General features: G+C 38.5%; 1 protein-coding gene across 14 annotated transcripts in view; it reads right to left on the bottom strand.

The window, feature by feature from the left end:
* LOC116712080 (NACHT, LRR and PYD domains-containing protein 3-like) overlaps positions 1-11,715 on the bottom strand; it is a 612,764-nt gene that overhangs the window by 505,205 nt on the left and 95,844 nt on the right. The window contains exons 1-3 of one of the 14 annotated variants that reach the window (XM_032551881.1): positions 8,711-8,809; positions 6,296-6,442; positions 1,415-1,641 (exon numbers count right to left, since the gene is read on the bottom strand). The exons of the other annotated variants lie outside the window; for them this stretch is intronic. Coding sequence (XP_032407772.1) covers positions 1,415-1,641; positions 6,296-6,423 — 355 coding nt within the window. The 5' untranslated portion in view covers positions 6,424-6,442; positions 8,711-8,809. Of the gene's footprint in view, positions 1-1,414; positions 1,642-6,295; positions 6,443-8,710; positions 8,810-11,715 lie in introns of those variants that run through there. 14 annotated transcript variants of the gene reach the window in all.

The raw sequence follows: 11,715 nt of genomic DNA, 5'->3' as shown, positions 1-11,715 counted from the left end.
CTTTGCCTACTTAAAATCAGGTAGAGTTGATGCACGGCCATGCAGAGATCAGAACAACTTGTCCTATAAAGCTGGGGCAACCAAAACAGTTTCTGTGGCACTTATTAAAAACTCAACAGACACAAAATAAAAGAGCTACTAAAGCCACATAACTTAAATCTCCTGTTCGTTTGTCCCTCTACATCCAGTAGCAAAGATGTGCTGTGAAGCGGGTCTTGCTCATCATGCAGGTCTGGTCCAATGATTTATGAGACCTTGAGCAGAATTTGATTTAGCATGTCACCATAGATTTAGTCAAATCTGGGAGAGGCGGCCTAGTTTAAATGGCTGAGCAGTCAAATGTAATTGTAGTTTACTAAGATGCGTTAATGAACAGTTAAAACTCAAAAATTAAACTGAGAGCCTCAGATTGTAGCTGTAGCAACAAAGCAATTTAACTCTGAAGATTGCTCTTTGAACTTTCACAAAGTAAACTTGCCAGCTCCTTAAAATCGTAAATGTAAATGTTTAAACCATTTATAATCTTTTACTTTATCTATGCTGAAACCATTAAATCAAACTTGGCAGCATTGACGTTCTCTTAGTTCATTTATGCCTTGGGCTGGTTCTAAATGTGATCAGCGTAACATCATGTTTTAAGATCCACTGACTGATGATTTAATTTGGATTAAACAGAAGGGCAAATAAATGATATTTACTTTAACTGCAATTGTATTACATGTTATATATAGGAACATATCAACTGCAATCTGTGCTATATTATCAGAGTAAATAAAGGTTTCTGTCTCAGACTTTCCTTCCCTCTCTCTGTAACATCAGCAGTGCAGCAGGTTGCTTTTTCCACCTTCTTGTCTCCATGCACTGCAGGAGCCAAATATGTAATACATTTCCTCTTTGGTCACTAGATGGTGCCATAGGCTCAAGAATCTGAGTCAGGGAGCAACAGGTAGTAGACAGGTGTTGAACTCAGAAGACCATACAAGTTTTCTGAGTGCTGTGTAATCACTGTTGTTGTTTCCTTTTGGAGTTACTGGATTCTGTGCACTATTCATGTAGTCAGAGTTGAATGAAGTGGTGAATTTTTATCCAAAGATCCCTGGGACTGACATTTACACACCATAATACAATATTAGTCTCCTAGCATGTCACTAGTGCAGTACTAGGCTGCCTAGTTCATGCATCAACATGAACATCAGATTTAAGAAGATGTTGAAGTATTAATTTTAATGCAATTAGCACAAAGAGCTGAGAACAGAGTCACTTCAAAGAAAAACCATTTACACCAGTTAGAAATACAGAGATTTAGTTGACAGGAAGATTTATAAAACCTTAAATGTCCAAATCCCAACTAGAGACATTAAATTGGTTCAAGAGACGACAGAAGGAAGCTCTGATTGGAGGTGTTCAGTCTCACCTGGAGCACAGCTGCTCTGATTGGCTGTTAGCAGTCCAGCTCCTGTTCTGGGTCTTTCTCCACACTGGGGGCAGGAGGAGGGCCCAGACTGGTCCCAGTAGAACCTGATGCACTGTCTGCAGAACCAGTGACCACAGCTGGTAGAGACTGGATCCACCAGAACCTTCTGACACAAAGCACAGCAGGACGGCTGCTCCTCCTCACCAACGCTGCTCCTCTTCCTCCCTCTGTGAAGACATTTCTTCATCACTGAAATAGTTCACTAACAACAGGCTGAAGCTGTCCTGGTACCAGAAGCTGAGTCAGAACAGAACCTCAGAACATTGATGATCTCTGGTTTGAAATATTTCTTTATATTTGGTGTTATGATTGATCTCTCTTTGGTTGTATTTGTTCATCTGAAATCTTTATTCTGTCTGAGTCAGAGCAGAAAACTGTTTCCATCAGAGGCTCAAAGACCAAAATCTGATTCTAATCTAGATTCCAGTGTAGAAACATGGATCATTCTTTAATGGTGAAACACCAGTAAACAGGATTCAGATCCAGTTTGCATTAATCTAAGAACTTTATAAAGAGCCTTGTACTGTGACAGAGCATTATTTGGACATGTTAGCAATGCTAAGAACAAGTTATTTAAATTTGTCTTATTTTTTACTAAATCTGACTTCCTGATAATTCTTTGGACTTTGGTTCTGTGTTCACTTTGTAGTTTTATTGTCCTGATTAATTGTTTATAGCTGTAGTTTAGTTCATTTAGTTCATCTTCTATTTTTTCTCCGAAGAGTTTTTGCGGCGCTAGTGGTAGGCAGACATGCGGCAAAGGTCGTCGGGACCTGGAGTCGAACCCGCGACGTCCGCGTCGAGGACTAAGGCCTCCAAACGTGGGGCGTGCTAACCCCCTGCGCCACCACAGCACGGCCCAGTTACAGTCCATCTTTATTGAGTCCAGTTCGTGTTTTATTTAGATGGTCAGGTTCTTTTAATGCACTTGGTTCTGATTTCCATCTGGTTCTGCTCGTTTTGCCTGTTTCTGGGTTTATTTGTCATCAAAGACATTAAATAAATAGATCTGTTGAGAACCTTCACATTAAGGACTGTTGACCTGACCTTTGACCTCCACTTCACCTTCTAAATCAGTGATACTTGAAGATCCACAGACACTTTACAAAAAGTCAAAGGTCCATTTATTACAAACCCGCAAGCCAGAAACTCTCAGATTCAAAAGTTTCTTTTCACACAAAACAATAAACATATAGAAATAAAATATAATTTTAAATTATATATCAAGGTACACATTTAAACATGTTTTGACTGTTTCTGGGTTTATTTGTCACAAAAATATCAGAGTTTAAACAAGAAACTCCTGCAAAACTTTTAAACAAATATGAGAAGGAATTTAAAAATGTTTTTAAAAAGAACATAGAAGTCCAAAAAAGTTTGAGTGAAATTCTAAGATGATTCAGGAATTTAAAAATAAAAGTTTTCTTGTTCTGACGCCACATTACTCTGAGTGAAAACTCCTTTGCTGTCTGTTGTTGAGGAAAGGCCTTTTCAAAATCCAAAAGGAGATTAAAAGATTTCTCAAAAATGTATAAAATAATCAAAGTATAAATTCAGGGATGTTTTTAATGAGGGAATAAAATTATAACAGTCTGGAACATAATGACATTTTCTGGGATTTAATATTTGAGCTGTTTTGGAGATTGTTTTACTTATCAGCAAAACATCAGAGTTTTATTAAACTTTAGTCTTTCCCATCTTATTGTTCCCACAGACACCAGGAGCCTCATGTATAAAACTTTCGCACAAAAAATGTGCAGCGCCATATTTTACACACAAGTCTGCATGTATAAAAATGAACATGACATTAATATTTACGTAAATATACACAAACTTTTGACCGGCCGTGAAAATGTGCAGCAGCCTGAAAACTTTTTATGTGAACAATAATAAACTACAAAGAGACAAAACTCACTAAATCCACTGAAATCTGATGACATTCAGTTATTTAGACCAAGAAGCATCAAACCCGATGTTTGTTCATGATTTTAATATTTTATTGTCTAAACGTAAACGATGAAACTGAACCGTATTTATCCTCAAACAATAACCTAACATGCACACAAAATAAAGAAAACAAAAATAAAAGGATGTGAAAACTTCACTAGAATGTAAATAATACTTTCCCTCAGTTTTTGTCTCATAATGTAACATATTGGTCTGAATGAATCTATGGGTCATTTATTCTCACTAAAAAATAAAACCTGGTTGGATCATCAGATTAACTCCAGACAGGTTTGATTATTGAAGGTGATCAGGTGTGGAGACAATCCCAGGTATATCAGTAGCTGCATCAAGGTGAGCTGCTACCTGAGGAGCTTTGGTTCTGATGGAGGACGTGGAGCCATTGATCAGAGATCATATTGATCTGATGGTTTATTAAGAGTTTAGATTAATCCAGACTGATCATCTTGCAGCTCCCAGTAGAACTGAAAAAAGGAGCCGAGCGGTACCAGTACCGGTCCGGCTGCAGTCGTCCTTCAGTCGAGCCGCTTTGTGAATGCGCCTTTATGGACAGAAATCATCTCTATTCTGTAAATGTAACTTATGAACATGATTTCTCTATTTAGAAATATCGTCCACATTCCCACTCAAAGGACTCTCTGTCTGTCTTTAAATCCCAGCTGAACACTCTGCTGCTGAGACAGGCATTTGCACTTAGATCTCTTTATTTTATTTTATTTGTTTTAATTTGAAATTTTTAAAAAAATATATTTTTATTTGTTTGTGCAGAATCTGTTAAGTGTGGAGTGCTAATATGAAGTGACTCATCTGTCTTTTTTGTGTCCTCTCCAGGGTGTTTGGACAAATACTGTCCTGGGGGTCCAGACACCATTTATAGGCTCCAGGAAAGGACATTGAAAAGTGGGGGGGGGATTGTTTATGGGTTTTGTGGTGTTTCATTATGGTGTAATGATAAAACATAAAATATTTATAAAATGTAAGTGGAAATGTTTGTATTTAGTAAAAGGTATTTTATTTAAATAGGTGGAGATTGGTGAATTGAGATCCCCTGTGAATTAAAGGTGGTTTGGTCCATCACAGCTGGGACTATTTAAGGCTGCAGTTTCACCTGTGAAATGATTTTATTGATGCTGTGAGAAGAATAAACCATTGCTGTTCCACCTGACTCTGCCTCAACATTTCATCCTCACTATAAATTCCACCTGCAAAAGGCTGCCTTGTTACAAGGTGGTGACAGGCGAACCAGCAGCTGCTTTATTTCCTGCAAATTGGGATTTATAAATGAAAGGTGTGCAGGTATGTAGGGGTGTACGGCTTTACATATCAGAATTATTTGTGCGCCACACTTTTCTAAATTTGTCCGTGTTAGTGTGAAAACTGCTCACTCTTTTACACATGAGGCCCCAAACCTCAGTGGAACATGGAAGCTGCTAGAGATTCATAAAGACACAAAGGAAACTATTTAGTTTTTCCTCCACAGTTTGTTCTGTTCTCTCAAAGAACAGTTTAGATCACAACTGGAAAAAGAACTAAAATGATTTAAAATTATGTTTTGGTCTCCATGAATCAGTTTCTAAGCTGAAATCAAAGTTTAAATCCTGGTTGGTCTCTGCAGAGTCACATTAATCAGTTAGAAACTGGTTTCTTACTCTGGGTCTGATGGTTCTGGTTCAGTACTGAAGTCTGGAATGTGTCCCCTGGACCAGTCACTCCTCATAGAAGGACAGACGGATCCTGGAGGTTCTGCTCTCAGTCTGAGGTTCTGATCTCTGAAACACAAACATGTTATTCAGATCACATCAATTACTGAGAAACTCTGTGATAAAAACACTGAAGAAGATCTGAACACAAACTGCTGCAGAGAAGCAGAAGGTTTAAAGTTCTGGGTCGTCATCCTACCTGGATCACATGGACCCAGTGTTCACAGTATATAAACTGGTTCTACTCTTTCGAGTATATAAACTGGGCCCAGTGTTCCCAGTAAATAAGTTTCCCTCTGTCAGTGGGTTTAGAGAAAATCTCTGAATTGTTGCTCTTTAAAGTTTTGGTTGTTTTTGTTTTCATGGATCATTTTCATCCATCACTGATTCACTGAAGCCTCATTAAAACTCTACTGATTGGCTGACATTCCTCATGTCTACTTAGCTTTAAGTTTGCATAAAAATTAAGTTACTTTACCAACTGAACTCAACACTCAAGATAAGTACCTTCTGAAAATACTACTGATAGCAGGAAAGAAATCAATAACAAGAAAGTGGCTTAGTGGAAGCCCACCGACATTGTGTGACTGGTCAGCCACAGTAGAAGAAATACGTAAAATGGAAATGCTTACCTTCTCCATAAGACTCCAGGAAAACAAAATTCAAAAATATTGGTTGAAATGGTTAATTTATAGGAATGCTAAAGCTAGCTGAGTATCATTAATTAATTATTCGGGGTGGTAATTGAGGTTTGGCACTATACAGTTTTGCAGGACTTGGTAACTATGCAAAGAAACTCTCACCTGTTTGACTCTTCATGGATCTCTACATACATTGTAACCTGTTCACCTAAAATCTGTCTGTAATTTAATTTTGTGTGTGTGTGTTGTATTGCTGTCCCCCTCCCTTGGTGACCTTTCAGTTCTGTATGCTGTTCATTGTACTTGTGATTTTTTTTAAATTTTATTTTATTATTACTATTATTTCCTCTCCTTTTTGTGTTGTGGTTGTATTTTGTACAAGTATAAAAATCTGATCAAAAATAAAGTATATAAAAAAATTAAGTTACTTTTTATTTATTTACTGAAGATAAACAAGTTAATATTAAATAAATCTGTGTGGAGTCACATGAATCAGTTAGAAACTGGTTTCTTACTTCCTGTCTGATGGTTCTGATTCAGTACTGAAGTCTGGAATGTGTCCCCTGGACCAGTCACTCCTCATAGAGGGACAGACGGATCCTGGAGGTTCTGCTCTGTCCTCCTTTAGGTCCAAATCTTCCATCTTCTGGACCTCAGTGAATCTGAAAGAGAAACCAGTACCAGTCAGTTCCCAGTGATCCAGTAAGCAGAAAGTTGATTCCCATCATGTGTTCAGAGGATCAGAGGAACCTGATCCAGCAGGTAACATCTGGGTCTGAATTGTTCTCTCCTTCACTTCTTCATGACCTTCTGATGTCTGCTGGCTGATCCAAGAACCTTCTGGAGAACTTCTGACTTTATTAAGAACATTTCAAATCTGAGTCTGAAACCTAAACTGGAATCATGTTCCAGGTCTGTAGAAACATCCAGAGTGAGGTCAGATGTAGTGAATGAAGGAGTGAACATTTCCTATGAAGTGGTGATGTGTTGGTCCTGAACAGATGGGCTCAGTTAAAGCAGCGGTTCTGAAACCTTTGGGGTCCAGACCTCCTTTAGACGGGCTGCCAGTCCTCCTGCTGAGAGTCAGGTTTAGTCAGAGAGGCAGGAATATGTGGAAGGAATATTTTCCAGACGGACCAACAATCAGAGAGACTTCAGGATCAGGTGATCCATGGAGATCATGAGGAGTGATCTGATCACTCTCAGCTTTCAGCAGATCTGTTCAGTTTTCCAGCAGCTTAGAGAGACAAAGAGTTTCTCACTGCTGCAAGGAGAAACAAGAAGTCCAACTGGAAAAGAAAGAAGTCAGAGAGGAGGAAGAGAGGAAAATCTGTTGAGAGTTTAAATCTGGTTTGACTCCACAGATCAGAGAAACATCAGTTTCTGATGAACCCCAGACTGCTGAGGAAGGAGTGATGTGTCACATTTATGATTTAAATAATCAGAGAAACCAGTTTAACATGATGGAGTATTATGGACACACTAAGGAAATAAAATAGGAAAATACGAGAATAAAGTCAGAATATAACAACTTTATTCTCATAATATTATGAATTTCTTCCAAAAAAATGTTCTATTTATCTTATTATGACCCTAATACTCTGTGATAGTTTACAAATGTTTTTGTTCTGGTTTTTCCTACTAAGATAAAAACAGTTCTGATCTTTAAAAGATTCATTAATGCGTAGGTAGACAACATCAGATTCCTGGGCGTCCACATCACTTCGGACCCGACCCGGTCACTGAACACCTCTGTTCTGACGAGGAAGGCCCAACAAAGACTCTTCTTCCTCAGGAAGTAGAACAGGACTGGACTTCCTGCTCAGTGGCTCAAGAATTTCTACAGAGCCGTGATGGAGAGCATCCTCTGCCTCAGCACGACTGGGTGGGACGACAACTGCACCATCCAGGACAAAAGGACTTGGACCGGGTGGTGAAAACGGCCCAGTGGATGGTGGGGAGTCAGTTACCGAACCTGGACCTAATAAATACTGGCAGACTGCAAAGGAAGGCCAGTTGTATTGCTGCTGATGATCCCACCCACCCAGGACACAAACTGTTTGTACCGCTACCGTCTGGGAAACGCTGCAGATACAGAAAGTGAACAACCACTTTATGGCTAAAGATCAGCTTTTCCCCAAGAGCTGAGAAATCAATCTGTCCACCTTCCATCCTCTCTGCCCCCTGCAGACACACCCACACCCTAATGCTGCACCCTAAGGCCTGATTAAGACTTTATTTATTCATCTATTCATCACTGAGGGCACCACTCCAATTTCATTATGTAGAAACACAACAAAAATCTTATGTCTTAAAACCACAAGTTATTTCTGTCCTCCGTCTCAAAATGGAGTCTGATCTGAAGAACAAAGTTAATTTCATTTTCTATGTCACACAGTCACATGACTTGTGTGTTTTCATCACTAACAGAAGCGTCTAAAATCCTCATTTGATTTGTGGAATAAATATTTACAGTTAATAGTTCAGGTAGATTTTTTAGGCTTAAAGAAAACAATAAAGTTAAAGAAACTTTCAGTATTTCTAGATTAAGAGATTCTGTAGTCAGAAAGGTTCAACTACATTTCCCATGAGCCTCTACTGTCAGAACAAATCTGTTCATGAACTTTGAGCTCATAATGTCCCAACAGGCCGCTGTCTAACAGGCGTCAAAACTTAAAGACGTTTATTTCCAGAGTTAAAGTGACAAACTTTCTATTCAGAGCATTAAATGACAGCAGCGCAATAATATATCTGACATTAAACCACTTTTACACAAACAGAGAGATTATATTTAAACAGCGGAAGTTGCTGCTCAGATTAGTTCAAACTGGGACTGAAAGGTTCGGTCTGTTCTCGCTTCTCTGACCCGGAAACAGAGAAAAGCTTGAAAACGGGTCAGAACCAATTTTATAGAAAGTGTGTGTACTCACTGGATCTGCTGCTGAGATGTCTGCACCACTAAATGGAGGCGCTGCAGGTGTTCAGCTTGATACAGGTGAGGAGGAGGAGCTCACCTTCTGATGTGTACACTGTAAAAAATATCTGGACAATTTAAAGTCATTTAAAAATACCTACAGTTACAGACTGTAACATGAAAAACATTATATTACAGTAGAAAATACATGGAATCACCATAACTCCAGAAACATAAATTTCACATAATTTTTAGTTATTAAATGTAGAAAACACAGAAATTTATTGTGTAAATATTAGAAGTTGTAAAACTCATTTAAAATACTGTAATATTTCCAGCAGTTAATTATAATAAAATTAACAGCAGTAATCAGCCAACATTACAGATCTAGCTGATTTATATCTACGATGTAAAACCATAAACCAGACTGAAAAAAACATTTTAGAGAAAATAATACTGCTATGATATTTGGTTTATTTTTAATGATGAATTTTATTCCCTTTATTGATCAAATTGAAATCTCAAAGGGCGTATTCACACATCGCCATCGGCCTTCTGACCAACACTAGCAGGGAAGGAGGTGAAGTGTCTCACCGACCCAAACGACAAGGCGGGTCGACCCGAATCGTTCTGATGATCCACCGATTTTCAGAGTGAACTCCCACCGCCGACACCACCGTCATTTGCAGGGCCAGCCCAAGCCTCCATGGGGCCCTAAGCCAAATGTGGTTTTGGGGCCCTCTAGTTCTGCTAACATTATGGACTGGCTGCAATCAGCAGCCTGATCATTAGATCATTCACACACCTGCTATAAACTTATTGCATCTCTGGCAGTGCTGTTTACATTATAATCATGTATAATAAGATATATTTATTGGCCAACTGATTTTCGACCAGTTGATTTCTGGGTAGGCCTGTCACAATAACAAATTTTGATGAGCGATTAATTGTCTCAAAAATTATTGCGATAAACAATAATATTGTTTGAAGTCCTTTTTACACTGATTTAATGGAAATGACATAATAATCCATGCGATTTCCTGCCAAAGATAGATACACTTTATTTTCAAAAGAGCACTTAACACTGGAACTGATAAACAAAATAAACAAAACAACCAAAAACAAAAATAAAATGGATTCTCAGTCTTCATTAACAAAAAACGCACTTGAAAAAAACAACAACTAAACAACATAAAGTAAAAGTGGAAATAAATACTGCATTCAACCAAAAGACTGCAGATTATGAAGTCTGTATATTATGTTGCCCTTCAGTAATAATTAGATTTAAATAGAGAAGATGGGCACATTGACTACCTGATGCAATAATTCACACTACATGATTTTATGCTGCTATTTTTCCCCTTATTACAATCTTAGAACGCTGGTCTTTCTAAGATTGTCGCTTGCGATTTCATAACCGATCTTCCTGTAGTGTGTGGTGTGTTACCGTAGATCGTCGTTGCCGCTCCGATCCAAATCAGGGGTTTTCTCCAACTGGGAGCTTTAATGCAGCCTGTTGAATGTGACAGGCAGCCAATCAGAAAGCGCAAAGTCCCCTCCTGCTTTCTGAGGGTAAATTACAGAGGGGAATCCCAAACAGCTGACACGGCGCAACCCGAAGTCCAGCAGACATTGGAGATGATGTGTGGAAACAACATTAATGTTTATTTAACATGCAAAGAATATAGAAATGACAAGAGGAGGAGTTGGAGCGAAATTGCTACCGCAGTTGATAAACCCGGTAACTTTTCAGCTGTTCTTCGTTAACGTGACGTAAATAGGTTATAATGATTTTCATTCAGTCAGGACGTTACGCTGACACTAGCCACATGCATTGCAGGTAGATTGTAGTAAAGCATTGATTAATGTCTGGTTTTAAAATTAGTTCACTAAACTTGTAGCCATTATTTTGTGCCCATTGTTGGACACCACACGGCAGGACCGAACCCGATGGAACCGTTATACCTAGGATTTCTGTCGGTTAATGTGTGGTCTCAGGTTTTGAAAATGGGCCGACAATTGGCTGGCAGCTCTAAGATCGTGTCGTGTGTGCCGAGCTTTACACTAAGGAAATGAGGTCAGAGGTCAGTGGAGAGAACTGGAGTTTAGCCTTTTTTCATTCTGTGTCATTAACAGAAAGAGAAAAAGGCCGGAAGAGACGATAAAGCCGATAATTAAAATGACGTCGATAGTTTTAATTTATCTTATGATTAATTGATTTATCGTTTATCGCAACAGGCCTATTTCTGGGCGCCAATTTTCTTAATTTTGAGGGATCTGATCTGCTGATACTTACATGTGAAGCTGATCTTATCTCCTAATCTTATCTTCGTTAACAAGGTTTAAAAATCAGCCTCTGATTTATAAACTTCTCTTCTGCTCTGCAGTGAGAGGTTTGACTGACACACCAGCTCAGGTCTCAATGTTTACAGTTAACAATATTCACCTCACTGTTGCCAACTCTGTGACTTTCTTGCTACATTTAGCAACATTTCAGATAAAAAAAAATCATATCAGCCAAAATCAAAATCGGCAGGTCAGGCTTTTTAAAGATCGGTAACCAGGAATCAGCCAGAAAACTGCAACCAGTGCAGCTCTACACATATTCATTACATTTTTTGATTAAATTAATCTCTCTTAGGCGTTACTTCAATAGCTAAAAATGTAATTTATACCAGGTGAGTCTTTCTCCCCTGAGAATGTGGACCGGTACCGGTACCTGGTCGATTCTGAGCCTTCAAATGATTTTAACAGAAGTTTCTCATAACTTAGAAGTTGATGTAAAAATAATGTTTTTAGCCACAAAATGATTTTGTTCAGCAGCAAACAACAAACCCCAACTACAGCCTAGAGCAGCTCATCATGTAGCAGCTTGTAGCCTGACGTAGAAACATTTTGCTAGACGATGTCAAACACTGACAGGTTTTAATTATTGTTATCAAATGTTATCAAACACGACATTTTGAAGCCAAAATACATCAGAAATATCCAGAGCCACCATGAGAATCAACTCATTTAAAG

Source organism: Xiphophorus hellerii, chromosome 21 (genome assembly GCF_003331165.1).
Source record: "Xiphophorus hellerii strain 12219 chromosome 21, Xiphophorus_hellerii-4.1, whole genome shotgun sequence".
Lineage (NCBI taxonomy): Eukaryota > Metazoa > Chordata > Actinopteri > Cyprinodontiformes > Poeciliidae > Xiphophorus > Xiphophorus hellerii.
The sequence above is the reverse complement of the archived record's forward strand: the minus strand, read 5'-3'. Positions and strand labels throughout refer to the sequence as shown.